Below are 23,377 nucleotides of genomic sequence, written 5' to 3'. Positions count from 1 at the left end.
GCTCTGGATTCCTCAGCACAGCCATGGCTCCAAGGCTCTGGTGCCTGTGGGCAAGTAATGTCACTGGGGACACAACTCAGAATGAGAGGCTTTCTTGGTGAGGATGGTTGGGACCCGCTGAGCTTTGCATGCTGGGAACCTGAAACCCCCCAAAATGCCAGAGAGACTCTGGCCCTGGGAGTCCCCAATTCTCCTGCAGCATCACCATAGGAAGCCCCCCAAAAGTCAGATTTGGTTGAAGGTGCAGGACTGGTTTCAGTGGTGGTTTTCAGCAGGTGACAGAGCCAACAAGAAGCAGTGAGGAGTGGCAGAGGCAGTCAGACCCCATTCAAGGCTGAGACTCGAGTGCCAGACCAGAGAAGGCCCAACCCAGAGGTATTCAGAAAGGAGGTATACCCTCAGTAGAGACATTGCCAAGGTCTGGAGGCTCTCCTTTGTAGCCTGATGCCCCTCCCCAAGCTCTGAGCCATGCTTTCTTCCCTTTATAGGCCCCAGTTTCTCCAAGGACTTGAGAGAGCAAAAGATTTCTCGATCCCTTCTTTTGAAGCTTTATAATGCAACGAGGTGAAGACAGGCGAAGTCTAAAAAAGGCCAGGGCAACAGGGAGCAGGAAGCTAAGCTGCAGCTGGGCTGGGCCCAGAGCAGAGAAGGAACCCAGAGTGAGGAAGCCCTCCCAGACACTTACACACACGACACTTCCTCTCAGGGACCCACTGAGCCCCTGTCCTGCCCTGCCTTCCCCAAGGGTGTGGTCTGGCTGCCCATTTCAGAAGCCAGCAGCAGTGTTCTCAGCAAGCAGGAGGACTCCACCCTCCTGGGCCAGCAGGGACTCCCATTGCAGAACAGGGCTTGAGAAATTGTGACTATACTCCTTCGTGGAGGTCTTTGCCATCCCTCAGTGGGTTGGGATAGAGGCAGGAGCAGCACTGTCTCCTCAGGCACCCTCCCTGGACCTCAGCCTGATTCTTGAATCTCCATTTTTTTAATCCTGGGCTGTGATCCTTCATCAAAGCACTGTAGACTCCACAAGGCCGATGGCAACGTTTTTCCATTCTGTCCCAGTCACTCTTCCGCTATGGCCAGAGAATTGCTGGTAAAAGATTAAAATAGAAAACCCCCACTGTCTAGAAATGGGTGTGGTATTGCCCCTCACCCCAAAGACAAGAAGTCTGGCTAAAGGCAAGTAGGGGGTGAGGGTGAGGGTAGGGAGGGGCAGGGTGAATAGGAGACAGAAGCCTAGAAATTATTAAATTGTTCCATCCCTGGTGAATCACTGGGGCCCTGCTAAATCCGTTTTTGATTTAAGAGTGATCGTGTGATGCCTAAATGCCCAGATGCTGCCTCTTAGACAAGGAGGAGGCCCCTCCCTTCGTATGCTGGGAGAGGCGGGTGTCCTTCACTTGAGAGCAGGAATGGGGGGAGGGGTAGCTGCCCGCTAGAAACCCTACCATGCTCAGCTCTCTGCTCAGCAACCTAAGAGACTCAGCCTTTTCTGGGCTCAATGTGGGATGGTCCAGGGTGTCGGGATAGTGGAGGCTCTGCACGGCCATCTGGGAAGGCGAATGGATGACATCGTGGCAGAGAAGGGATGTGAATGGCCACACCAGATGTGGTGAGCTAGGGCACAGGAGCTGGGAAGGGAGGGGCTGACATGAGGCCAAAGTGCCCTGTGAGGAACGTGAGCAGTGGGCAGAGAAGCTGAGCTTCAGAGACCCTGAGCAACCCTCTGCCCTGGTTTTTGAGCAGCCCCACTGTTGGAGGGGCTGGGTTTATCTCCAGATCGACACCTCTGGCCGTGAACTCCTGAGAGAACAAGCCTATCTGGTAGGCCAGGAGGGGAAAGGAGCTCCCTTTCCTCAGGCCCGTGAGGGACTATGCTATCTTCCTGTCCCGCTTCCCTGTTCTTACTTCTAACTCAGGAAAGCTGGAGCAAGCCTGGAAAACTCATCCAAACTCTTGGTGAGCTTATGGTGACTGGAGAGTCACGTGTGATGCCAAGTCCCCTCCTACCTCACACTCTGTATTCCTGGTGGGCCTTCACAGGGGAGATGAAACCATTGTTCTCTCTGACTGGCTTGTTGAAAACAGCATCTCCCTGGTAAGAGGCGGAGATCCTTCCTTTCAGCTCCTCTGTCCTGCATGTTACCGAAGCTACTAGGTAGTAAAAGATGGACCACACCTGGGCATGGTCCTTTTCCATATAACCCAAGATTTCTATCTTTAGCCTGCCTCTGAGGCTCTTTCACTGTCCTCTGAGAAGGAAGTTCTATGGCACTCCAAAGAAATAAGACAACTCCAGGCCATCCTAGGAACAACCAGCTCTTACTGGCACAGGCCTCACTGGGCATGTCAGGAGTCAGGCACATCTGGAAAAGCACTTGGCAGGACAAAACCAGGCCTGCCGCTAGGGCCCAAGTGACCTCAAGCCCTGCCTGGAGCTTGGGCACTAGGACAGAGATGCATCGACTTTATTTAGTCTGGCCTGAGCCTGAGAGCCTGTTCACAGGAAGGACACAGGAGCATCGGGACACCCTGAAGGAGAAGCACGGCCAGAACCAGGCCTTGGACGTAGGTTCCCAGGGATGATTGCGCTGTCGGGACTCTGGCTGCCTCCTGCTGCTCTGTGATCTCCCCTTAGATCCGCTGCTGACCTCGCCACCTCAGTTATGCACGTTGCTGGAGCTGTTTTCACCAGCACCCCTTGCCCACCCTGAGACTTGTAGCTCAAGGCCCTTGCCTTTTGCTCTGGGAGAGTGAACTGGGTAAGGTTACCTGTGGCTCAGGACCCTTCCTTGGGGGATGGTACTTAAGCTCCAGGATTAAGTGGTACAGCACTCTAATCTCCGCATCCCTTCGTTTGGTACATCACTGACAACTACCCTGGCCTCAGCAAGGCACTGCCTTCTTTCAGCTTGCCTCTCCTGGTCCGCCAGCCTGGCCTGTGACAGACCAGTAAGAAAGAGGTTGAGATATAGGGCCTTTCAGCCTGACATCCAGCCAGGAACCTTCTCGCTTTTCCATACAAACAGCCAGTTCAGAATTGTAAGGCCCCGTTGGCATTGTGGGAGGGTAGTGACAGATAAGGTCCATATTGGTATTTCGGGCAATGCCTGCATTCTGATGGCATTTCCTTTGCCCAAAGGATGAAACCATGTTCATAGGCTCAGTTGTTTTGGGGTCTAAACAGAGTTTGTGAGCTTATGTGGCAGAAAGAAAGCTTTAAGAAGACAAGGCGCTAGTCTGTGTGGCCTATGGCTGTTCCTGCCGTATCCAGAATTGTGCTTGGCATGCTGCTCGTGCTAATAAAATACCTGTGCTAAAGAATGTATTAGTAATTTCCAAGGGGATCTCGCCACTGCTCCCAGCACGCATGTATGCATGCATGCACACGTGCATACATACACAGACATAGACACATGTATACTAGCAAGCCACATACTTCAGCCACAGACTTGGTCTTCAGGTACTGACATAGCTGCTTGAGATACACTTAGGTCCACAGAGGCTCGCATTTCTCACTTGGTTCTGATGTACTGTTCTGCTGCCTGGCCCCACACCAACCTCTGGTGTGGGGCCAGCTCCTCTCCCTACTGTTTTCCTAGAATCTTCTTGGCTGGGTTGCTGAGCCGACAGCATCAGCTCTCAGCCCTGCACAGCCTTGCAGACAGATCTTTAACTAGAGGCCCCTGGAACTGAAGAGTGAGTTCCTTGATGGGGCTGTGTGTCACTATCAGGCCCCAGGGGAGCCTCTCAGAATCCAGGATGTGGCAAAGTGTCCAGAAGGTGGTCCATCACACTAGCTGCCTCTCTAGAGGGTTAATAAACCCTTGATTACCTCCACCTGCCAAGGCTACCTGGGCAGAGGGGTCCGAGCAACCATTCCACCTCCATTCAGAGTCCTTCCCTGTTGGCCTTCTAAGCATTTGGGTGCATGGTGGTGAATGCATTCTCAACCAGCCACCTGCTCCCATTAAACATACCATGGGATCCATCCCTGCAGGTCACACCGGTGCAGCTAGACACAAGGTGACCCTTGAGAGACAGTATTATTCTCTGTAGGGTGGATCCCAGATAGAAAGTGCTTGGCCCTACCTTGTTTTCCCATCTTTAATGGGAAAGAATCCAATGATCCTGGTACGGACTGAGGTGGGAAAAGAGGGAACCTGATCATTCAGTCCCTGCCTTGGGGCAACAGTGAGAGCCTCACTGTTGGGCCTGGTTTGCCTTCCAGCATGCTCAAATAGTAGGTAAGTGACCAATTCTCTCTATTCTGGGGGTACACAGGGAGCAGGGTGGAGGCTGGGTCTGCAGCGTGGCCTCCTCCCATCCTACTGTTGGAAAGTACCTCTGGTCTCCCTCACTTTGCTCTCTCTCTTTGTTTCTGTATTTCAATTCTGGCTCATTGTCCCCTCTACCCAGTTTGTGTTCTTCCTGTTTCTGAAGTATTGTTGTTTGTTTGTTTGTTTGTTTTAATCCTGTGACACTAAGGATTGAACCCAGTGCCTAGACAAGTGTCCTACTGGTGAGCTGTCTCCCTAGCTCTTCCCACCGCCCCCCCTTCTGGCTGGGAAAGCTCTTTCATCATCCACCATCACTTGGATGATGCTTCCTGTCTCTTGGCCTCGGCCTGCGTCTCCCATTCTCTCCTTTTCAGGTCCAGCGGCCAATTCTTCTATCTCCCCAGCGAACTGCTAGCTCCATTCCCTATTAGAGGGGGAAAGGCCCTCAGTATCACCACCTTTCTCCTCTGGCCCTCAAAACATGGACTCAAATTATTTTAAGTTTGAGGATTTGGGGGTGTTTCCCAACAGTCTTGCCTGGCTCAGGCCTACCCCTTGTCTGCAGAATGATTAGACGGTTCCTAGAGAGCTTCTCTACCCCCATCAATGGAGGCCTGCATGGTGAGGGGACACCCCAAAAGTGACATACAACCACTTGGTCCAGGCCAGGACATTGGAGGCCAGACTGACCCACAGATCTCTGGGCCTGAGGACATCAGATTACTAACTTTGCTCAGAGTGGAATGGAACAGACAGGAAGATTCTGGTGCCACCTCCAGCGAGGGCAATGTCCACCCTGAGAGTCTAGTCAACCCCTATTCCCCACCCCTTCTAGAGTGCCTGGCTTTGCCCTCAGGCACCCTTGAGCTTTGCAGGCTGGGCGGGGACACCTGGATTTCTCTGCCCACGCCCCCCCCCCCCCCCCACCAAGGGCCAGCTTGGAAGAATTTCCCAAAGCCTATTAGAGCAACGGCTGCCTCCTGCCTGCCTCCTCAGGCTGGGCAGGGCCAAGGGCTGAGGCGGGTGGAGGGAGCAAGGGAGGGCAGGAGGGGGAGAGGAGGAAGGAAAAAGTTGGCAGGCAGACAGCAGAGCCCTGTCTGCATCCATCGCAGAGAGGAGGCCCGTGTGGTGTGGGGCGGGCCAGGAGCAAGGAGAGGCCTTCCTCCCTTTGTGCTCCCCCCACCCAGCCCTATAAATAGGCCCAGCCCAGGCTGTGGCTCAGCTCTTGGAGGGAATCAAGCACCAGGCATCCAGCGGATAAGTCGAACCCCCTGCCAGCATGGCCAGCGAATTCAAGAAGAAGATCTTCTGGAGGGCTGTTGTGGCTGAGTTCCTGGCCATGACCCTCTTCGTCTTCATCAGCATTGGCTCTGCCTTAGGTTTCAACTACCCACTGGGGAAAAACCAGACACTGGTCCAGGACAACGTGAAGGTGTCGCTGGCCTTTGGTCTGAGCATCGCTACTCTGGCCCAAAGCGTGGGTCACATCAGCGGTGCTCACCTCAACCCAGCTGTGACACTGGGGTTACTGCTCAGCTGTCAGATCAGCATCCTCCGGGCTGTCATGTATATCATCGCCCAGTGTGTGGGAGCCATCGTCGCCACTGCCATCCTCTCGGGCGTCACCTCCTCCCTAGAAGCTAACTCACTTGGCCGCAATGATGTGAGTGGGGTTATCTCAGGCTTGGGGTCTGTAGGGAGGTACAGAGAGGGCACTGGCTCCATTTGCATTCTGTATAATGGAGACACTGAGGAACAGAGTGAATGGTGAGGGGTTCTGAGGTGATGCTGAGAACTGGGGCTAGAATTCAGCTATGCTATGGGGGTCTCTTTAGTGCCAGGTGCTGTGGGCATGGGGGAGTCAGACAATAATGGTTGTGCCAAAGTCCCCTGCAGAGTGTCTACTGCTGGGAATAAGCTGAGGGGGAAGTTAGCCATGTGCCAGCAGGTTTTATCTCTCCGCTGGAGTTTCTTGACCCTCTGCGGCCCTACCTGGGCAGCCACGTTTCTCTTTTGCAGCCCTGGGCACTAGGCAATCTCTCCTTACTGGCCCAAGCCCACTTTATCTGGATACCTAGCACGTTTAAAGGCACTTCTGCAAGTGTCTGGGCATGACTCCCTTGTGAAGTTGTCTGGGGTTCTAGGTAGCACTCAAGCCTCACCTAGGTCCCCAAATAAAGTTCTTCAGGAGGTCAGGAGACAGCACTCCCTTTCACTCCCCTGCCTCCCAACAATCAAACAAAGTTGAGGGAACAAAACTCCCTCTGGAGTTGTTGGAAGAGTCTTCTAGATAACAGTCCAGGAGAAGGGGTCGGCTCTGTGGTCCTTGGCATATGCTCTTTTGTGTGTGGAGGTGGAAGTGAAGGTGCATGCGTGTCTATGTGGGCCCTGAACTTTTATAAATTGTTTTCATGTTGATGCCGCTCTTGAGAATGTGTAACCACTTGTGCCCATCGTTCCTGGCTTGAATGATAAGCCGACTCTGGGAGCTGTATGGCAACTGTTCAAAAGAACTGCCCCTGGGTTACTCCACACAGCTAAGTGGCCTCAGTGGTGGTTGCCTGGTCACAGACCTTTTCCAGCTTCTTAGCTAAGTGCCCATGCCAAGTGCACTTGGATTTACTGGGGACTAGTTTAGCAGGAGTGTCTGAGTGAAGGTATATATAATATGATGTTACAGATGGGGAATAGACTGGAGTCCCTCACCAGGGGCAAAGACTAAAGACAGAGTGGAGGCACTTGCCTCAGAGAAACAAAGCCGACTGGACCCTGCCAGGGTAGATGCGTGGGGACAGGTACAAAGGAGTGGGCCAGGGCTCCTGTGTGCTGGGTGGCTATGGGTGAGTAGATTTCTCTCATTTCCCAGCTGAAGTTCAGGTCCTGGAGATGTAGATGGGGAGGGAGGTGCAAGTCTGGTGCCGAGGGCAGCCGCTGTGGCCCTGTGACTGGGGTGAGCACTTCTGTGCTGCAGTGACACCTCAAGATCACACTTTTAAGTCAACCTCTGCTCAGCTGGAGATTGAAGATTAGCCCTGTGGCTGGAGTTTAGACTTTAGCTGGAGGAAACTTGGCTGCCCCAGGCAGGCCTAAGGAGCAGAGTCAGAGAGGCAGTGTCCCTGGAGACTTCAGTCTCTCCAATAGGAGCAGTGCTAGGTGCCTCAGTGAATTCCTGTGAGGAGGTTCAAGTTCCCACTGAGGTGGGGGTTGGGGAGGGATGGATGGAAGCAATGAAGGCTCCCTGTGGGGAGGAGGTTGAGACTTCTAGTGCTGCTTGTCTCTTCCAAGTCAAGTGACAGGCAAGAAGACCTATGCCCTTGCTGGCAAAGGCCTCCTGTTTTTTAATATGGCCATCCAAGGCAGGGCCAGAGTGGGGGGATAGCTTCAGCAGCACCTGAGTCTGGCTACACCCCACTTCTGTCTCCATATGCCCCGCCCCCCCCCCCCCCCCCCCCCGTTTTGCAGAGTTGTCAGAGTATATGTGTCAGGCAGGATACATACAGCTGGAGGAGAAAAGCTTCAGGCTAGTGTGAGGAAGGAGACAGGAACCCAGATTGAAATCCTGTTGGTTGTTAACTACTGAATCTTCTCAGAGCCAAGAATCCTGAGGTACATCTCCTCAGATGTACCTCATCTTACATTACAAGCTTATATTGTTGGCTGGAGCTAACTACCACCTCCCCCCCCCCCCAGAAGTGCTTGGCATAAGAGGAACACCAGTGGCAGTGTATGGAAGGAACCAAACACTGTGGTGGGGTTCCTATTGCCCCCTCCAAACAAACAGTGGACCTTTGGCATGTAGGACAGTCAGTCTCCCAGCCAAATGACTCTCCTCAGGCACTGGCTCCTGCATCTGGAGTGACTGATCTCAGTGCCTTAGAAGGACAAGCAGTCAGTGGCACAGGTGGCAGCCTCTTTCCTCCACATCCCTGGGGAAGGCTTTCACAGCTCCTCTGCCCCTACCCCCACTCCACTGCCAAAACCTGGGTGGGGTGAGTTGTTGGCATGGAGATTTCCAAAGAAAATAGAGGGGAAAGTGGCAGGAAGTGGTTGAGTGAGTCAGGGGGTGTCCCTCAGGGACATAGTAGGGACAACTTTCTCCTGACTAAGTCAAGGCTCAGGAAACGCCCTAGAGAGACCACAGGCCTCCTATAAACCCATCGGTCCCTTCTGGGTTAAAAATCTGGAGCTGAGTTTTCACCCTTGCCTACAGGCTCTAAGGGTCCCTCCCCAGGGTCAGCCACTTCCACCCTATGTTGCTCCATGCAATTGGCTGGGCTTAGATAGCCAAATTCCCACCTATGAACCCGGTGAACAGGATATAAAGGGTGTGGCTGGCTTTGGGAAGTAAAGGATGCTGGAGCCTTAGATCCTGGCATCCTGGCTGTTTTCATTCTTCCCCTTTCTGGCCCTTATCCTGCAGAAATGACTGGGGTTGGTTGTTGGGTGCTGAGGGTAAGGCTGGGTCAGCCAGGATCCCTGCTCTGGGCAGCTTGTGGGCCTGAGGCCAAATAAACTGCACAGCTGCCTGCGATACCAGGCAGGAGGCAGGTGATATAAGAGGTGTCAGGGCGGGGCCAGGGAACTTTTGAACTGGAAGGATGGGAGGGATGCCAGGAGAGCTCCAGGGGGGTGGACCTACAAGAACCCGAATATAGGCTGAAAAGAAGCTTAAGGAAGATGGGACTTAGAGGTGGTCATTGAGTTTGGGTGAGCTGGGGTCATGTTAGGAGGCAGGATTTTGAAGGTAGAAGGAGCTCTGGGCTTGGGCTGGTGTCTGAGTGTGTCTGAAGGGGACCATGCTCACAGAGCTATCTGGGGCTCAGGCAGAAGGGCCCATGTATTGTCTTCAGGGTCATCTGTTAGCCCTGTTGATTCAGGATCCAACTGCTTCTACCTGCTCTCCCACCTGATATAGATCTAGTTTTGAATGCTCTGTCTTCTTCCAGTTTCTCGGGTGTTAGCCATGAGGAGAGAGGGTCTTCCTTACCTGTAGGCCTACCAGGGTTGATGCCCCTGCTACCCACCACTGGGGCTCAGGAGTGGGCTATGGAAACGAAGTGTAAATTTCCGATGCCCTGACCGAGTCCAGCATGGCCAGGGACAGAGCTGGGGGCTGGGTGTAACAGCATAGCTGGGACCTGTAATTATCATTTCCAGGCAGAACCTAGGAGGGAAAGAGCAGGGGGGAGAGCATAGAGAGGTGGAGCTTTGTGGCAGGGTGGACATTCCTTCCCACAAGAATTCTGAGGCTGGGTCCTCCATAGCATCTGTTGAACAGTACAGCTGGCATGGTCTACCTATCCCGAACCTGGGTCCATCTGGGATAAGTATTTAAAAGACAATGCTCCAAGAGGACATACGCAAGTGGCCTCTGAGGAAAGCTGCTCTCTCCCACCCCGCCCCACCCCACCCCAGCCTCAGCTCCTCTGCCCTGGTACTCCCCCTCTCTAGCCCAGGTAGCTTTCAGCAACTTACCTGGAAGGCCCTACACAGCCCTGCTCTCCAAGACCCACTCAGGGTGTTCTCAACTGCAGTCCACCAGGCCTCTCCAAGCAGGTCACAGTACCCACTTCTAGGGGTGTCTGGGAAGCCATGGTGGCAGAAGAGCCTTAAGTTTTTGCTGGTCGCTCTTCCATGGGAACTCCGGTCCTGTCCCAGCTCTTTCGAGACACCTGTGAGTCTCAGGGCTCTGGAACAGTTGAAACTTGAGCCTCCTGCCTGCAGATACAGGCAGGAAAATGTCCGTGAGGCTCAGGAGTGATCAGGGACCCCTCTGTCTGGGCCTTTTCCAGGAGACTAGAGGGAGCCCTGGACCACAGTAGGTTGGCACCCAGGTGGGATGAGCTGGAGCTGAGGTCTCTCTATTCACCCAAGCAGCTAATGTTCCCAAGCATCCCTGAGACTGAGAATAAAGCCCATAGACCGAAGAGAGTGGGTAGGCTTGATCGGCTCCTCCAGAATTTGAAATCCCTGTAGAGGCTCTCCAGAGAGGAGTTTCTGCTCCATATAAAGATTTGTTGTTGTTGTAGTTGTGTTAAATTCAGGAAGTAGTGTCCTCTAAACAGATCAGCCCCCTGTCTCTAGAAATATGCAAGTTGGACCCACCCGACAAGGAAGCTGCTCTTGCCGCTTCTGGCTGTGCAGAAGTGCAGCGTAAGTGGGTGGCCTAAGGTTCTGTGACACAGGCTTTGTGCCGAGCTGAAAATAGGAGTTGGAGATCTGAACTCAGGTTTCTGGGTGCTGGCTGGAGGTGCCCACCTGATTTCAGGCAAGGAGCAATCTGAAGACTGCGTTGGGCTGGACGCTAGGCAAACACCTCCATTTTGCAATTTGGACAACTGAGACCCAAGCAAAAGGATGGATCTTTGTCAAGGTTGCACAATAGGTAATGTCAGGGCAGGTCCGTGCTTCAAGCCTTCTACAAACATGTGCACACACATGCACATACATGACATGGGGCCAAGAACATGCTCTCAGCACTGCTTGGATCTGGGGTCCCAGGAGGGGGATGGTCCTCAAGGGAACCTCTTCCTTTCCCTGCTCTGCAATAAAGAAAAGGAGGAAAGGAGTTGGAAACCATTGCTTTGTGTATTGTTTCTTGTCAGGAAGATAAAATGGCTCTGGGAGCAAATGGTCCTGGGCCCTTGAGACCAGCGGCCTTCTCACTCACTCACTCACTCGTTCCCTTTGCCACTTCCCTCCCTCCTCCAGTTAGCAGTGGCACTGCCCCTGTGGGTGTGAAGCATGAGGGGGCATGGTGACGCATTCAGAAACGCCATCAGACACACCAGTGCAAACACATAGAAACCATCTGGGACTTTGTGCTGCTCAGAGCCGCTTGCTCTGCAGAGCATGCCCAATGTAGTATTAGCCTGGAGTAAAAGTGAGTCTTGGGCTACGCTTGGGAGTTCTTGGCCAGGATCCTGTCACCTTGTCTAAATTTTCTCCAGGGACTTAAACAGACTGACTAGCCCCCAATCCCAAGGTGAGGGTTTCACCTACTTTCCTTTAATCAAGTATTGCTAGTGGCATGACGTAATTCTTGCCTGGTTTTGTATCACCCTTCCTTTGACTGCCCCATTCTATCAGTGTCTAGGGGGAGGATTATTAAAAACATTCACTTTGCAAATAGTTTGATCTGACTCTTGTGACTGTCCACTTTAAAACAATAATTTATTTTTAGCCTAAATTGTTTCTTTACTGCCTATAGGTTTAGTATTTTTTTTTTATAGTCCTTAGATCATGTAATTATTCTGTAATAAGCCTTTTAAGGTCTAACAAAAGAGAAGAAGCTTCTCGCTCCCAGACATATGGCCATGTGTAGACACAACCGACAGTGGTCCACAAACCCACACAACTGTACACCGAGCACATGTAAGTTCTAACTAAGAGGTGATGAGGTGGAGCCCACTGCTCCCTGGCGGGCTAGTGCTGAGTACTGGAGACAGTGGGGTGGGCAGACAGCCATGTCTCTTGAGCTGTTCCTTGAGAGCAGAGGCTGTGCCTCAGCCAGGGCTGGCCCTGGACTCTGTTGCTCCCCAAGGGTGGGGCACTGGAGGCCCATCCTCAAAGTCAGGGCCCCATGCCTGGGATTTTGTGAGCTATTCTGGTGGCCTGCCTACAAGTGGCAGGGAGGGTTCAGGTAGCATGGCATAAAGAGGTCAATCCTGGGCTGGGACACACTGCCAGCCTTGAAGCCACCTCCTGCAGCAGCCCATTTGAAGCTGGAAACAGTCTGTTCCCTTGGTAGCCAGCACATCAACCTATGAGCTTGGGGTGACATAAACCCTGAGGTGAGAGTCCTGGCCTCACCACCTCCTCATTGAGCATATGTGCCTGCTATGTCCTCTCACACGTGAGTCTCAAAGGCCACTCACTGGCTGGCCTCTCCTCTCCCAGCTAAACAGTAAAAGCATAGGCTCTTCATTCTTAGGGCTTTGTCGGAGTAAGCTGTCTTCTAAAGCAACTGGAAGTCCTGGAAACTATGCGCTTTCAATCCATTTCATAATGAGCCTCCCCTCAGAGTTATTTGCAGAGCCCTGGCAAGGCTCCCAACCTGGGAGGGACAAACACCCAGCTAGATGGCAGGAGGAGTCTCTCTTCTCTGTGATGCTCAACTGCTCAGACTATCTTAGGAGGGTGTGGTGGGCGGGAGCAGAAAGAAGCCTAGTCCCGCCACTCCTTAGAGCTGGTGAGTCTGCACCTTAACCTACGATCTCGCCTGAGTTCAGCGATCAGGAGTGTTGCATGCTTCCCAAGAGCCACGTGGCCTGTTCTACCACTCACACCTGCATTCACAAAACCGAGTGTTGCTCTTTCAACGTTAGTCAGTGAAAAAAAATCCAGGCACAACTAGACACACGTGTCCAGACATGGCTCTTTTCCAGTGATAAATGACAGCAGCTGGGCTTGGCCCTGTTGAAGTTGTTTGCAATGTATGCGCTGTACACAATCACTATGGCTTGACCTTTCTAACCTCCCTTTCTTGGAAGGTGACACAGACCTTTATTGTTTCTAACCTCTTACTGTTTTCTCAGATGTGCGTGGCTCAGGTACACTAGGCAGTGGGAGAGCTGTGGTCATTAGCCTCAGAGGCAAATGAGGTGGCTGGGGGAGCTGGCTGCTGCTGGCAGTGGTAGTAGATGTGAGCAGTGGAAGGGGAAGCCTGCCAGCCTTATGGCTTTGGGTACTTAGGAGTAGAGTACCTTCCAGAGTTTCCAGGCCGCCTGGCTGCCTCTTGCTTCCTGAGGACTCAGACCTCTGGGCCTGGAACCAGGGCCTGCTCTGCTTTGTGTAGAAAATGGTACCTTGAGTAGGGCCTGGGACTCAACCCTAGTTTAGAACCAGGGGAACAGATAAACTGGCTCTGGTTACGTCCCTGAGAAGAGCAGAGTGGGGATTGGATGTGAGCAGGAGGCTTAGGGACATCTCTATTAGTTGGTGAGAAAGTGCTCATCTCAGGACCCCTGCCAGGTAGCAAGTAGGCCAGCCCAAGAGAGTAGACGAAATGGAGGGAGCGAAGCCATGAATGTCAGTGAGGGCCACAGGCTACCCAGGCGGAAGTGGAAATAGCAATCAGGGCCTTCTTGTTGGCCTTTCATCAAGCCCTCCTGGCCTCAGGCAGCCTCTGCCAGAAGATGTAGCTATTCTTCACTGCCATCACCACCCCCTGGTAGTCCTGGCCTTTGTCACCTTCTCCAAATGCCCAAGACAGGCTTCTGACATCTGAATCTTCTGGGTGCTCTTCTAGAGTCTAGAGTCCAGACAGCTGACACCTTAAACCCATTTTGCAGATGGAGAAACTGAGGCCGGGAGAGATCCATGTTCATGGGGCGAGCAAGTAGAACCTGAACACCGGTGGTCTGCCTCTGTTGCCTGACTTTGTCGTGGCATGATAGTTAGGCGTCACCCCAGAAGGCTCAGTGGCCCGTAGGGGACACAGCTTTGGGGCCAACCAGGAAAGGCACAAAGCTGGGGCTTTAAGACAGTGGAGGGGATGTGAGTCACTCCCTGAGAGCCAGCACTGCAGACAAAGGAGGGAAGAGCATTGTTCTTGTGAGAGATGGCCTGAGAACTGGGAAACCCCCTGAAGAGGTGGAGGTGTGCCTCCTACCTAGGACCCTGCGGAGCGCCCGGTGGCTTTGGGGAATGCCACCACTCAGTCTCTCCTTGGGAGGGGCATGGAGAAGCATCCCAAGAGCTTTACCAACATGGCTTAGGTCCCCTGGTGTGGGTTCCACCAGCCCTCCGACTTGGAGCAGCTGTCCCCTGGGAGGGGTCTTCTCAGCGCAGCTGCAGGGGTGGGATGGTTCCAGCGACTTCGTGGCAGTTCTCGTTCCTTTCTTTTTTTCCCATGAGTCATTGTTTCCAAAAGAGGTTTAGGAGCAGGGGAAGCCAGACTACAGTGGTGCGGCCCATGTAGCCAACGAGAGGGAAAGCAGGGCTGGGGCCAGGAAAGAGAAGAGGGGAGAAAGGAGATCCAGAGGGCCAAAGGGAATGGAGCTAGGGAAAGCTTTGGACTTGAAAGGAGAAGGCAATATCTCCACTTGGGTCCCCCCTACCAACATTTCCCTTCTCCTATGGGCGTCCCTGACCACCTCCCATGTCTGAGGCTCACTTCTCACCTGAAACGCCAGGTGTGTCACGTAGCCAACAAGGAGGTCTCGCTTCACCCTGGGCCTCTGAGCAGGGTGAAACAGGGCCTAGGCAGGACTGAGGATCAAGCCAGAGCACTGACAGTGTCGGACAAGGCCTGATTTTCATCACGTGCTGTGTGCGTCTGGCCTCCTGGGGCCACACAGTGAGAAGCTCAGTAGTAAGGGGTGAAGCGGTTGAAGATTGTCTGTTGATGTCTGGCCCCGGGGCTCTGGGAATCTTGTTCTGCTCGCCACCTGCCCAACTCACTGGGCCTTCTCGCTTTTTCTTCCTGGCAGCTGGCTCACGGTGTGAACTCCGGCCAGGGTCTGGGCATTGAGATCATTGGCACTCTGCAGCTGGTGCTGTGCGTTTTGGCCACGACAGACCGGAGGCGCCGAGACTTAGGTGGCTCAGCCCCTCTTGCCATTGGCTTGTCTGTGGCCCTGGGACACCTGCTGGCGGTGAGTAGGGGGAAATTCCCAGGTTGGGGCCATGGGGAGGTCAAGGCCAGGGCAAGAGCTGGTGAGCAGGGCTAGTGTGGGCATCAGTGGTACTCTGGATGAAACTTCCACCGCAAGGTGGGCAACAGCAGACCTACTCTGGGTGCCAGGGAAAGGACACCAGAATCTCTGATGATGCCCCTTTCTCTGATGGCATTGATTGTTCCTTGTCTACTCTCTCCCCGCTCCCCCTTCCCTGTCACTTTCCTTACACCCCTGTTCATTACATGCTTCCCTTCCAGATTGACTACACTGGCTGTGGTATCAACCCTGCTCGGTCATTTGGCTCTGCTGTGCTCACCCGCAACTTCTCAAACCACTGGGTAAGTCACCTGAGCAGCCAGATAACATGACGGGAGCAAGTTCTACCTGACCCTTGAGGCATAATTGTCCTCTCATTGAGATTCTGGGAGAGAGGCAGGGCAAAGGAAATCAAGAGACCAAGGCCTGAAATGAAGGGAGGCGGGGTTCACATGGGGAAAAGATTTGCGTTTAGTTTCCACGCTGGCCAGCTCAGACCCACTAGCCTGTACACTGCCCTGCCCTGTCATCACAGTAGTGTGGTGGACAGCGGGGCTCAAATATTGGCCCTGCCACCTCCAGATTTAGCAACGTCAAGCAGGTGTTGTGCCTTGGTGTCATAGACTGCAAATACGGTGGGCTTAGGATCACTGCCTCTCTCAGGGTTGTTAGCATCAGGACAGTATCCATGTCTGCAAGCAGAGTTCTGAGAGAGAGAGAGAGGAGAGGGTTTAGCTCTGGTTGTTACTGGTCTATGTGCTCCTGGACACCCTTCTATTAGACAAGCCCATCTCTGGGAACCTTCCAAGGCTGGGAGAAGGGAACAGTAGCCATCCTGAGGAATGGGCTGCCACAGAGATGCCTGTACAGAGGCCAGGACATGTGCCCAGTACACATCGTGGTCTGGGCCCACTCTGGAATCAGAAAGTAGTGGGCTGGTCTGTTTGCTTCTGATTCAAGACAGATGTGGGGGAGATTCCCAGGGGGAAGGGGGTGGTGTGGCCAGCTGTCCTCTAACTGCTCTTGCTTCTTTCCTAGATTTTCTGGGTGGGGCCATTCATTGGGGGCGCCCTGGCAGTGCTGATCTATGACTTCATCCTGGCCCCACGCAGCAGCGACTTCACAGACCGCATAAAGGTGTGGACCAGTGGCCATGTGGAGGAGTACGACCTGGATGCTGATGACATCAACTCCAGAGTGGAGATGAAGCCTAAATAGATGAGGCTTGGCCTGGGCATCTGTATGGGGGTGGGGAAGGGATGGGCGGAGGGAGGGGAGGGCTGAAATCATATTGTAGACACTCTGACAAGCTGACCAAAGTCACTCCCCAAGACCTGCCTGACCTGAGTGGTCCAGCCTTATCTGGGCCGGCAATATCACTGTCTTTCTTTCTGTTTCCTGGTCTCAGAGCTTCCTGGGGACCAAGATTTGTCAATGCAGCACCTCGCTCCCTTGAAATCATGGAGGAGTGAAAGGGAGGGACACACCAGCTAGTTGTCCCCTCAGAGTGTGCTAGGAAGTCCTCTTTATCCCAAAGTTGCCCAGCAAGTCACCCACCTTTGGTGCCTGGGATTCTGCCATTGTTGCTTTGTGCCTTTGATCATGGCCTTCCTGAGTAGGCAATTTTCCCCCAAAGACACTTGGAGGGAGAGGAGATCCCCTAACTTTCCCCTTTGGTCTGACTTACCTCCAGGACCCTTCCCCTTAAACTCACTGTAAGACCTTGGAATTGTCCCTGTGTGTTCATTGATCTCATCTGCAAAGTGGCAAGTAAGGGACAGCTTTGGGGATGCTATGTGGACATACCACAGGTTCTAGAAGGGACAGTCTGGACAGCACTGCTTTGTCTACTTGGCCTGAGCTCTTTCCAAACATCCACAGCCCACGAGCACATGTAGATGAGCTACACAGCAGAGGGTGGTCCAGGGTGCTGGGAGTGCCCGTTCACTGAGCCTTCCTTTAGGCAGAATGAAAGCCACTTAGTGGTGGAGGAAGGGCTCGACACTCTTTTACCTAGCTCTAGTTGGTCTGCCCGTGGAACACGGCACTGACTAGATGATTGTTTCAGTTCTCCAGTCTCCCTTGCAGTGTAGATGTGGCATTTACTAAGGAGCACTGGGCCATCTGCAGCAGCATTTCTGAGAAGAAAAGCAGCTAGATGTGTGGAGCAGTCCTGGGACAGATGCCCATGCTGGGCACACGGGGGCTTGGATACCCCTGCTTCATCATAGTCAAGGAGGCTCCTCCTGCCCTGGCGTATGAGCCCGGAGAACGGGCTCACTGTGTGACTCTAGGCACAGTTCTCTGTGTATCGACCTGCTGATGCAGCTTCTGCTGCAGCCCAAGGAGAGTCCGCTCAGGGGTGGGTGTCTAGTATTCAGCTTCTAGGTTATTCCTATTCAATCCCACGAGGCCAGCATAGCTCTACCACTGTGCCTTTAGCCCCAAACCGAGAGACACATTCTTCAGGTGCTTAGAAACAGCAGGACAGCCAGGGAGCTTCTGGCCTCCGGGGCATAAAACAGCTGTACACTCTCCTCCATTCCAAAGCAGGCACTATAGCCCACTTGACAGATAGGGACACTGAGCACCCCATATGTTCAACTATATCATATTGGGTCCATCTTAGTAACCAAGGCCATGTCTGGCCTCTCCCTGGTCAATGCAACAGACTCCTCTTTCTTCCAGCTTTTCCGTTTCTGCCTGGGCAATGGCTAAGGGCCGGGAGGGGGTGGTGGTGGTGGTGGTGGTGGTGGTGAGGGCTATGCTAGAGGGGACCAGGGGAGGCCCATCCTACCTAGTTCTGGCCACTGTGATCAAGGATCCCACATCTGTCTGCTCTGTGTATGTTTCTTTGCAATTGAAATTTCATCTTATGGTAAGAAAATAAAGGACAATGACTTGTAAGGTCCTCCAGGCTTCCTGTGGTTTTTGCCTTGTTGGTACTGCAGCCCCACAAAAGGAAGTCCGGTCTGTGAGGGAGTTAGTGTCACTGTTATGCCTCCCAGTCTGGGAAGAAGGCAGATGCCCTTGTGCCCTAAGGGAATTTTGGAACTTAGGGGTTGGGTACAGTTATGCCACAGACCCTAGGGGGCACAGGGTATTGTCCTTAATAGAGGTACTTCTGAAGATGTGAAAATCTTGGGGCAACTAACTATGGGAAGTGAAGGAAAAGTTCGAGCCAATTTAAATGGAATAAAAGGTGTCATTTTGGGCTCTGGAGGCTGAAAGAGTTAGGGGGAAGCAGGGTTGAAGTCCTAACCCTGTTAACCTCAGAGCAGTCTGAGGAGCCACAGCTCTGTCAGGCTCCCTCCCTCTGATCACCTGGAAGCCCCACCCATACATGTGTCTTGGGACCCTCAGGGGTTGGCTCATCAGAAAAAAAGTGCAGTGCAGTGCAGTGCCATATAGATATTTGGATCTAAGTTCCTGACACTGACCCCCATGTGTGACACAAGAAACACTTCAGGCAACTGTGAGTGTAGCCACTGGGAACAGGCATGAACAAGCCTGGTCCTTCTACAGAGGCTTCCTCTGGGAGGTGATAACCCTCAACCTCGTGCAGTGCTCTCTATGTCATAAGCACACGTGTCCCCAGGGGTGTAGGCTGATGGGGGAGAGGGGTAAGGGCTCAACATTCTGCCATGTTTCCTGATGGCACAATGATGATACGAGAGGTAACACTGAAGAAGGCTTAGTGTTGTTGGAACGATGTTTCTTACTGAGTGCGGTGTGTACAAGCCCTGGAGCTGCTGCAGCCCATCCAAACTTCCTTGGCATCTTCCTGGTGAGGTAGGTGTTGCCGGAATGAGGCAGTGATTGCCAGGCACATTGTAGAGGCGAGCCCAAAGCCTCAGCCTCATCCATGGTCCTTCTTAGTCTACCTCCTCCTTCTCCTTCCATCCTCTAGGTCTAGGTCTCCAGTCCCCTCAAGCACTGTGGGAACCAGTTACTTAATTCCTCCTCAGCTATTCTTGCCTCTGCTCCACTCCACAATATAACAATATAGGCTTTTTTTTTTTGAAACAGAGTTTGGCTGTGTAGCCTTGGCTGTCCTGGACTTGCTTTGTAGACCAGGCTAGCCTCAAACTCACAGCAATCCACCTGCCTCTGCCTCCCAAGTTCTGGGATTAAAGGCATGCACCACCACCTGCTATAGCCTCTCTTTAAATTTTTTTTTTATTTTAATACAGCTGTTCTTGTATGAATTCTATAGAATCCTAGAGTATAGAGGCAGCTGCTGGAGTTTCTGAGGTACCTATGAGGTACTAGGGACCTTTCTGTCACTTACAATATTAGAAGATAGAGCCATCTGCATTTTTAAAGGTTGCTTGGGTTCCTGCAGGTGAAATCAGTTGCTCAAGGCTACCCAAATTGGATGGGAATGGGATTGAGGTTTGAGCTGGCTCTGCCTGGCTTCAACAATTGGCTGTTTCCATTCTGTGATGCTGTCCTGTTCTGTTGCTATTCTTTATAGATTTAGTTCTGGGCCAGCAGAGAAGGCATGCTGAGCTGCAGCTGCTGAGTCCACTCCTATAGAGTAAGAGGGAGACAGGAAGGAAAAGGGCTGTCCTGGTGAAGCTCCCAACATCGTGAGAAGCCTACTCCTTCTGGATAGACACATGTGGTGATGGCTTAAGGTGCTACCAGGCTGAAACTGCTTTCATGAACATGTACCTACTCCTTACTAGAACGGAATATGATCAGCTTGTTCATAGAGTATATGAACAGGTGAAGGCCAATGCTGCACCACGAGGGACAATAATGCACCAAGCCAAGCTTTAGATACCAGTAAGTTTGGGTACAATAACTTTGGGGCTGGGGCTGGAGAGGTGGCTCAGAGGTTAAGGGCACTGAGTGCTCTTCCAGAGGTCCTGAGTTCAATTCCCAGCAACCACATGGTGGCTCACAACCATCTATATTGTGATCTGATGCCCTCTTCTGACCCGCAGGTGTACACGCAGGCAGAGCATTGTATACATAATAAAACAACAACAACAACAACAACAATAACTTTGGGGCCAGGCACTTCTTCTAGCCCATGGGATCAGTGCTCCAGACATCCATCTCCCCTGGTTCCTCAGACTTTGTTCTGCCCATGTTCTGCTTGGCCCGGCACAGATAAATGGGCTTAGGAAATAACTGGAATGGGACGGGGGCTTCTTGAGTAAGCAGAGACCCTTGTCTGTTTCGTTCATCAAATTTTAACACAGCAAATTTCCTGAAAGCCTCCAGGACTCAACCTTTGTCCCCAGGCCCCTGAACAGTCAGGTGACTAGCACATGAGGTGCCTTGGTGGGGGGTGTCTGTCACCTGCTTCCAATTGTGACCTTGCTGAGACTAGACTACGGGTCACCCACCCCTATGAAAACTATCCACAGCCTTAGCCGGAGGATGATTCAGCCGGCACGGAAGGCCGTGCCTTCTGCACCTGGCCGACAAGGAAGCAGGATGTGTTCTAGCAGCCACTGAATCCTAGAATATTTGTCTTTCCATTAAACTCACAAAAGCAAAATGCTGCAACACTACCATTGTCACACTCCATTGGAGGCCCCTGACTGGGCCTGGCACAGATTAGAAGACTTTCCAAACCCCCTTTGCGGGGAATACCAGCCAGAGGCCTGTGGTCAGTGTCCTGCCAGTGTGAGGTCAGATCAGTGTTTCTATTTTTTTTTCCTTATTCGAGACAGGGTTTCTTTGTGTATCCCTGGTAGCTCTGGCTGTCCTGGATGCACATATAGACCGGGCTGGTCTTGAAGTCACAGAGATCTGCCTGCCTCTGCCTCCCAAGTGCTGGGATTAAAGGTGTGTGCCACCACACTGGGCTTCAGATTAGTGTTTCTAAACATGTAGAAGTCTGGAATCCTTACAGACCCTTATCCCTCCGCACTCCTAACCCTACTCGGTGTGTGCGTGTGTGTGTGTGTGTGTGTGTGTGTGTGTGTGTGTGTGTGAGAGAGAGAGAGAGAGAGAGAGAGAGAGAGAGAGAGAGAGAGACAGAGAGAGAGAGAGAGAGAGAGACAGAGACAGAGACAGAGACAGAGAGAGACAGAGACAGAGAGAGACAGAGACAGAGACAGACAGAGAGACAGAGAGAGACAGACAGACAGAGAGAGACAGACAGACAGAGAGAGAGAGAGACAGAGAGAGACAGAGAGCAGAAGAGGGAGAGAGACACAGAGAGAGACTCAGAGAGACAGAGAAAGAGAGGAGTGAATGCATGCATGTGTGTGCTTGTTCATGTGTGGGTGTGGGCGTGCTACAGTGTTCTTGTGGAGGTCAGAGGACAACCTTCAGGTATCAGTATTTGCCTTCTTACCTTGTTTGAGATGGGATCTCTGTACCACGCTACCTGGCCACTACACCTCTGGAGATTTTTCTGTCTCTGCCTCCATCTTTCCGTAGAGGGACAGTGGCCTTACAGACATGACTGTATTCATTATTTTCCTTTCTTCTTTTGTTATGGTTTTGTGCATGGATTCTGAGGATCTGACCTCAGGCCACCTGACCATCAGGTCATCACACACTTTGTGTGACAGGAGTGTTTATCCACTATGCCGTTTCCCTAGCTTCATACTCTTCCTTTTAGCGACTCAAACTCTCCACCAGGATCAGGGCATTCTGCTGTCTGGCTGGTGGGGAGGCCTGGAAGACGATGGGCCTATGCAGACGCCCTGGGATACATCACCTGATGAGTAGATGTGACCTATTGTACTGGCCTTGATCCTGCCATCGTTATCCATGGGCCCAAAGCAGGCTTTGGTGGTACCTTAAGGCAGCCACTTGCTACTTGACTAAGGACCACAGTACTTGTGGCGAACCTGATAGATGTGTGAAAGGTTCTTTTCCTTTGAGGTTCCCAGGCTGGTCCTCAGCATCCTTAGAACCAAAGCTAGGAGCCCGGCTGGAAAAGCACTGGAGGAACTGGTGCCAGGCCCCCACCCTCGATGTGGCCAGGCCATGTGTGGGACCATTAGGATTTTTCCATAGCTCCTGTAGAGCATACCTTTGCTGGTCAGAGGCTTCTCAAGGAGGGGACAGTGATTAATGTTTTATGGACGAGCTGCTGGGCGTGATGCCTTGTTTTCTTTAGGTTTAGAATACAATGAAGACGATGATTGGAATCTGCTGCCTAGCAAGGGGGCTGGGTGAGGCCAAGGACCAAAGGTGCTGGTGTTTACCAGTCATAGTGTCCAAAGGGAAGGTGGGTGAAGCCTTTGCTTACAGGGCTATTTTGTACCAGGTCCATGGGACCATCAGTCCTCTATCTGCACTTTGGGACCAATGCTTCCTGGGGCCTGTGACAACAGGTGTTTAGCAATGTCAAGCAACTCGCTGCCTGGGTGATTCTCCTTCATGCTGGCAAACTACTTTCACCATATGCAGAGTTCACTCCATCACTCTGGCACCGGGGCCATAGCTCACCGCCTGGGCAGAGGGAGAGGGTACCACTGATGTGCAGCTGCAAGGCGACTCGGCCACACTTGGTTTTGTTAGCTTTGGGCTTTTCTGAGATAGTCTTCCAGGTTGGCCTGGAAGTCTCCGTGTGTCTAAGGATGATCTCGAACGTCTGGTCCTCCAGCGTCTACCTCCTAAGTGCTGGGCCACCAGGTGTGTTTTATGTAGTGCCGGGGGCTCAATCACAAAGGCAAGGCAAGCACTCTACCAATAGAGCTGCATTCCTGGTCTCCATTTCTGTTTTTAAACTACTGTAATTATTTCATGTGGGAGAACACATTGAATTCACAGAGTTGTCCGTTCAGTAAAGGTTAAGGCCCAAAGAGTATGTGCACATGCGCTTGTGTTGGTGAGTGGGGCAACTTTTGTCTGTCATGCCCTGTTTTGATCCGTCCATCTATCTGCTCAGAGACACTTCTTTGTAGTTAATTGTCCCTGAGAAGTCCAGTTCAAGCCTTGAGGAGTACTCAGGCTCAGGCCTCTGAGGGCTTGGCAGCCTAGTCTAGGACCAAGACTACCACACAAGCAGAGACCACAGGACTCCCCATAATCAGTGACTCTATTCACTGGCACTGTTTGGTTCCCCTACCTCCATTCTGATGTTCACATTTAATTAGCTCAGCTTAGGCCACTGCAGGGGCTTGGGAGGGGGACTAGTGGGCACATGTTTTCAAATAAGCTGCAAAGTAAGTGACAACATCATAACTTGTCTGCAGTTATGACATCGTAAGCAAGGGAATAGAGACTAATCCAAAGAAGGGGGTTAATAAGGAGAGACAAATTCCTCAAGAATTGGAGCACACACTGGCTGCAGTCTCTGATATTCTGGAAGGGTCCAGTGTGTCTTGACTTTTTTATTTTTTAAACTTAGCTAGCTGGGCACAGTGGTGCATGCCTGTAATCCCAGCACTTGGGGGTGGGGCGGCAGAGGCAGATCTCTGTGAGTTCGAGGCCAGCCTGGGTTCCAAATTGAGTCCAGGA

The 23,377-nt window shown here is 52.4% G+C and overlaps 1 protein-coding gene across 1 annotated transcript; it reads left to right on the top strand.

Annotated features, from left to right (window-relative positions):
* Window positions 1-5,431: 5,431 nt before the first annotated feature.
* Window positions 5,432-17,849, top strand: AQP1 (aquaporin 1 (Colton blood group)). Its single transcript, XM_084785493.1, has 4 exons — window positions 5,432-5,943; window positions 14,714-14,878; window positions 15,160-15,240; window positions 15,977-17,849. The coding sequence occupies exons 1-4, from the start codon at window positions 5,560-5,562 to the stop codon at window positions 16,154-16,156; spliced, it is 810 nt and encodes a 269-aa protein (XP_084641619.1). The 5' UTR covers window positions 5,432-5,559; the 3' UTR covers window positions 16,157-17,849.
* Window positions 17,850-23,377: the final 5,528 nt, after the last annotated feature.

This window comes from Acomys minous (genome assembly GCF_964271855.1).
Source record: "Acomys minous genome assembly, chromosome: 6".
In the NCBI taxonomy this organism is placed as follows: Eukaryota; Metazoa; Chordata; class Mammalia; order Rodentia; family Muridae; genus Acomys; species Acomys minous.
The sequence above is the reverse complement of the archived record's forward strand: the minus strand, read 5'-3'. Positions and strand labels throughout refer to the sequence as shown.